General features: G+C 48.5%; 1 protein-coding gene across 13 annotated transcripts in view; it reads left to right on the top strand.

Annotated features, from left to right (window-relative positions):
• Positions 1-6,000, top strand: part of PPFIBP2 (PPFIA binding protein 2) — a 196,053-nt gene that overhangs the window by 138,806 nt on the left and 51,247 nt on the right. For 12 of the 13 annotated variants that reach the window (XM_069072813.1, XM_069072803.1, XM_069072793.1 and 9 more), the window contains one exon: positions 4,637-4,768. In XM_069072813.1, coding sequence (XP_068928914.1) covers positions 4,637-4,768 — 132 coding nt within the window. Of the gene's footprint in view, positions 1-3,548; positions 3,814-4,636; positions 4,769-6,000 lie in introns of those variants that run through there. The other variant, XM_069072846.1, reaches the window with a different exon arrangement.

The following is a 6,000-nucleotide window of genomic DNA, read 5'->3' as shown; positions in this document are numbered from 1 at the left end:
TGTGTGTGTGTGTGTGTGTGTGTGTGTGTGTGTGTGTGTGTGTGTGTATATATATACAAGATACCTAGAAAGCAGCCACAGGGTACCCTGCAGGGATAAGAATGCACTAACTGCTGACGGTGACCTGTAAAGGCCTTTTCTACAAGGTGGTATTCAAGCTCAGTCTTACAAGAGACCAGGGTTTCAGGAGGCATGCAGGGAGGGCCTTTCTGGGCTGGGGGACCATCAGTGCCTTTGTGCCGCATGGGGGTGTACGGAGACAGGATATGCAGCATCATTGTGTTAGACCATTGTGGCTGAATGATAGAGAATGTGGAGGAGAGTAATGTGTAAGAGAAATGGAGAGAGGTTGGAAAGGGCCTTCAAGGCCAAAGGCAAAGGACATGTGTGGATAAGTGAGATTATTGTAAAGCAGCTAAATGCTTCTTCCCTTCCCCAAAGAGTTTAGATTTGATCCTATAAGAAATAGGGAATCACTCAAATTCATTGGGTTCAGATCTAACTTTTTTTTAGCAGCTGTATAGAGGATAGATTGGAGTGGGGAGCCTCTTTAGCCAGGAAGACCAAATGGGAGACCATTAAAATAGTCCGGGTAGGAGGTGATGAGGGCCTTAAATAGGGCGATGATGTGTGAGTGGAAAAAAAGGGAAGCCATGGAAGAGATATTGTGGAAACAGAAATGACTCAGATGAAACAGAAAGTAGAAACATGGCTGCTGATTGGATATGTGGGGTAAGTAGGGGTTAGAAGCTGAAGGTGACACCATTGTGCCCTGTGCAGAAATAGACAAGTTCAGAGGATAGAGGGTGAACAGTGAATTCTGTTGGAATGTGTTTAGTTTGAGATGCCTGTTGGACCAACCAATCCAGTCCAAAACATCCAGTAGGCCATTTGTGATGCGGCCCTGGACCTAGGCATGGATTTAATGGTCTGGAAGTCAGCTGCAGAATAATGATGATCATCATACCCATAGGACTTGATGAGATCACCAAGGGAGAGTGAATTGTCTCCTAATCGTGAGTCAGAACAGACTGACTGATTGTCATGACTTTCCTCCTAGATGGCAGAGGGAATGTTGGAAATTTTCAGGAAGCATCTCAGTTGCCCCATGCCTTGTGGATAAATAAAAACACAAACCCAATCCTTAATAGGAAGCAGAAGCTGCATTTTTAAAAAGAATCTGAGGCTCCTCTCAAATGACCTAAGACCTTTTGCTCCAACTAGTTAATCTAATCAGAACAAATGAAAGGGCATCTTTCAGCCTGGGAAAAGGGATATTTGGAGGAAAGCAGTAGCTCCTTAAGGAACTTGCCAGTGTGAAGAATGGGGTGTCATTCATTATTGTATACTCTTGGCATGTTTCATTATGTTTTTGAAGTGATGGGGAAATAGTCTTCTTGGTATTGGCTCTGTGGTCTGAGGATCTGAATTCAAATTCTGCCTCTGACACAGCTTGTATGATCTTTGGCAAGTCACTGGAAATTTCTTTGGGCCTCAGTTTCCTCATCTGTGAAACAAGGGAATTGAACTAGGTGGCCTCTGTAGTCTCTTCTAGTTCCAAATCTATGAATCTGTGCTCAGATGGTTTGAGTCCCTTCAAGTTGTCTTGTATTTGTATTCCCTTGGATAAAATGCTTCCCTTTTCTTTCCTTTGATTGGGTGAGGGTGGAGGGGGGTTTGCCATTAGTTATTAGGAAGACTGAAAAGAAGCCACTTTCACAGAATGTTCTTTCCAACTTAGATGGACCACTGTGGACTGGTTCAGAGGGAGAGCACTAAATTTGGACTCGGGACATCTGGGCTCTCATCCTGCCTCTGTCACTACCTTACTCCCTCTGTGGCTTTTGGCAAAGCTCTTTGTCTCTGTAGGTCTGTTTCCTCATCTGTAGTATGAGGGAGTCGGACTAGGGACCTCTACAATGCTTTCCAGCTCTAAATCTGTGATTCTGTAACCTTCGATTTCAGGGCTGAAATCAGAGGGAAGAGGAAAAAGAGCCCTTGTCATGGTTCCGAGTCTGAGAAGAAAAGGATGGGATGGGCATTTCTAGGAAAGGGGGGAGGAATGGAAAAGACAGCTTGTCCACTGGGTTTTTTAAATGAAGGTGAGGGAAAGACAAGAGCCAGTCTCACCATATACCCAAGTGGATAGTGATCAGACCCTTCATATACCATCCATATGGGTGCAGTCCCACTAACAGTGAACCTCCCTTTGTGGGAGAATGTTCCCCACCCCCAGGTTTGGGGAGGGAGTGTTTTCATTAAGTAAATTTGAACTGACAGTATTGCCTGACAAGACCAGAAAAAAAAAACAAAAACAGGTTGGTGGAGCTTTGTCAGCTGTGGTTTCTGAGGGAACGCAGAGCCACAGAGCGCCTTGAATGTGGGCTACATGTTTCTGAGGTTCCTGCACGTGAGGGGATGGGGCCCTGGGTGCTTATGGGGAGCTGGACTGATGAACTGTCCAGAAAATTTAGACAGATAAATAAATCTGTGAGCTTGAAGCTACCCAGTTTGGTTAACTCTTGTGTTTTAGTTATACTTTTATCTGATTCTTTTCCCTTATTGAATAACTGTATATGTTGTCTGCCCCCTTCTCTTTCTCTTCTCTCCTCTCCTTTTTTTTCTCTCTCCTCTCTCCTTCCTCCCCCCCCCATTCTTCCCTATGGCCTCTTTCTTCCCTTCCAAACTCTTAGGAAGTTTACCCTACCCTCATGCCCCTACTTCCTTACAGTCTACTGCCGAAACTCTTTTAATGCTCCTTCCCCCACCACCAAAAAAAAACCAAACCAAACCACTGTTGAAAAAGTTCTTGCCAGGGTCACTAAGTAAAACTCCCTCCTGCCACCTTCAATGACCTTTTTTTCTGTCTGCATCTCTCAGTCCCCTCTACTGTTCCTATGAGTCACCCTTCTCCCTGATAGCTTACTGTTCCTTGCCTTCCCTAGCACCACATTCTAATGGTTCTCCTCCTCCCTCAGTCTCCTTGGTTGCTTCTTCATCCTCCTCCTGCCTCTTCACAATGGGTGCTCCCTCAGGTTCTGTCCCAGGCCCTTTTCATGTACTGATGTGTACTTCACACATCACCTCTGTGCAGGTGACTCCCAGATCTGCATCTCCACCCGAACCTGCCTTTCCCGCCAAACCTCAGCTGAGCACGGTCAGTGTTGCACACCCCCTGCTGTGCCCTTGCCCCCGGGCAGGTTCGCTAAGAGAGAAGGGAGGTGCCTTTCTCAATTCTGCTCCACCCCAAGTCCTTTGGATTCTATGGGCTCTGCACCTCAGAATTGACCTCCTTTCTACTCCCATGGCAACCACCCCAACACAAACCTGTTTTAGGCTCTTGCAATAGCTTCATGAATAGTCTTCCCCCTCTCCCACCCATCCTGCTATCTACGTATTCATAGGATCATGAACTTGGACCTTCTGGTCTCATTTTACAAACAAGGAAACTGAGGCCCAGAAAAGACAAGTGAATTGACGAAGGCTATAAGAGTGGCAGAGGTTGGGTTTGCACTCACATCACACGAGTACAGACAGACGAGATTCTTTCTGCACTACCCTTCTCCCTCCAGTGTTCCCAGTGCACACTGCCTTGGCTCTCTCTGCTGTTGGAGCCTGGTGCCAAGCCTCAGCTCTCTCCCTGCTCGGGGCTAGGGTGGGGCTAGGGAGGTGCCCTGGACCCAAAGGCCTCCTGCAGGTTGGGGCCTTCTTTGTTTTGCCGGCCCCCTGCCCTGAGCCTCTTTCCATGGAATTTGCTGCTTTCATCTCAGAAGGGAAGCCAGCGAGCGGCAGGTCAGGCTGGTGAGAACTCTGGTGAGTTTGGGGCCCATCAGCCAAGCTTTCCCTGAAGCGCTCACGCTCACACTGCTCAGTTGGAAGCAGTTTGGCTGTGCCAGTGGGAAGCAGGCCAGAGGTTTGCTTTAGGGCACCTGCTCTGCAGACAAGTAGGATTACATAAGAGTCAGCAGAGACCCGTGTTCAGATCCTGCTTCTGACTGTCCATGGGCAAATCCTGGAATCATAGTTAGAAGCAGGAGACTTTAGAGACTGTGCAGTCCGAGATACTCATTTTTTTTTTCAGAGAAGTATGAGGAAACTGAGGCCCAGAGACATTCAGTGTCTTATTCACTGTCACAACAGAAGAGACCAGGGTAGGACCCAGGTGGGTCAAGTCATTAAGCATTTACTGAGCTGCTGTGTGCCCGTCACTGTGCCAAAGTGCTGGGGCCACAGAGAAGGGTAAAAGACAGCAGCTCCCCTCGAGGGGCTTACAGTCTAGTGAGAGAGGCAATGTGTGTGCAAGTACCCTGCTCAGTGCATTTGACCCTCTCTATGCCTTGGTTTCCCCATCTCTGAAATGGGTATAGTAATGCCAGCAGCCCTTATCTCCCAGGACTGTTGTGAGGATCAAAGGAAATAATGTGTTTAACAACCCTTTGCCCACAGAACGTGTGCACACTCCTAACTCCTCTCCTGACCCATCCCTCCCCTGCCCCCAGCAGCAGCTGCCTAGGAACGACTGTTCTGAATCCCTGTGGAGGCATCTCTCAACTCCTCCAGGGCTGTCCACCCAGGGCTAGCTTCCTCCATGGGGGGGATTTGTTGGGAGTGTCTAAGATGCCTTTTCTGACTGCAGGAATTGTTGAGCCGCACATCCCTGGAGGCGCAGAAGCTGGAGCTGACCACAGAGGTCTCCGAGCTGAAGCTTCGGCTGGTTGGCATGGAAAGGGAACAGAGGGAACAGGAGGAGAAGCAGAGAAAAGCTGAGGTGAGTATCACTGGCACCCCTCAGCCTGCCTGAGGTGCCCTGTGACAGGCTAGCTCTCCAACAGCCAGCTTGGAAGGCAAAGCGTGTAAGGAGGAGAAAGGCTGCCCAGGCTTTGGGGAAACACCCATTTGGCCTAGAAGGGAATTTCCCATTATGCTCCAGCTACACATTTTAGCAAGAGCAAGACTGACCACTGTCGTCCATCTGCAAGGCTCTTGGGTCAAAGGAAAAGCTACCAGGCAAAGTGGATGGAGCCCAAGGCTTGGAATCTGAATCTTGCCTCAGACTCTGTTGGTTGTATAACCCTGAGCAAGGCACTGGTCATATCTTGGCCTCAGTTTCCTCATTTGTCAGATGAGGAAGTTGAGCTCCTTGTCAGGCTCTCCTTGAAGCCCCAGGAGGAGAGGTCACTGTTGGTGAAGCCCGCCTGCCTCCTCTGTGCAGAAACAGTGGAGTTCAGGCATGGGGTGGCACACACGCTGTCCACCATGGGAGGAGTGCTGAGCTCTGCTCTTTTATATTGAGGGAAGGTTCCACTGAGGGGCCAAGGGACAGAGAGGGAATCATTAGGAAGGGACAGCGATGTTTCCACAGGTAAGACACACCAATGAAACACATGCTTCCCAAGGATATTTTTGAGAAAGAGAATGACATGACTCTGACGTTGATTTAGCTGGAGGGCACTTGGTCCCCAAATGTGCCAGTGTTTGCCTCTCTTTGGGGAGACTCCAACGGGTGCCAAGAGGGTGTGAGAGCTTTTCCCACAGCTTCTTGAACCCCCCTTCCCAATGATCCATGCCCTGAAGCAAGTGTGTGTCTACATGCACAGCTTCTCTTGGCAGCAAACATTTTAGTGCTGGCCAAGAGAGATTGAATTATTGCTACATCCTAGAAAGGACACTGGACGCGGAGTCAAGATACTGTGGCTCAAGTCCTATCTCCAGCAGTTCCTAGCCAAGTCATGTGGTTTCTTGTAGCCTTGGTTTTCCTCCTGTAAAATGGGGATAATGGTATTATCATCTCCCTTAAAAACACTATATCAGTGGAAGAAGAGACAACAGCTGTGGGTAGTGGGAAGACTGATGAGTCTGGAATCAGAGGAATCACACCGGGACCCTAGCCCTGCTGCTTAGTAAGTTGGAGAAGTCCTTTGTACTCATGATCTCACAACCTCTGTGTGGGTTGGGTTAGAGATGGTGAGCAAAACTGTCCCATTTTAAAGATGAGGGAAC

Source organism: Petaurus breviceps, unplaced genomic scaffold (genome assembly GCF_028583685.1).
Source record: "Petaurus breviceps papuanus isolate PSGF00001 unplaced genomic scaffold, PetGlider_PUasm1.0 140, whole genome shotgun sequence".
NCBI classification, from domain to species: domain Eukaryota; kingdom Metazoa; phylum Chordata; class Mammalia; order Diprotodontia; family Petauridae; genus Petaurus; species Petaurus breviceps.
The sequence above is the reverse complement of the archived record's forward strand: the minus strand, read 5'-3'. Positions and strand labels throughout refer to the sequence as shown.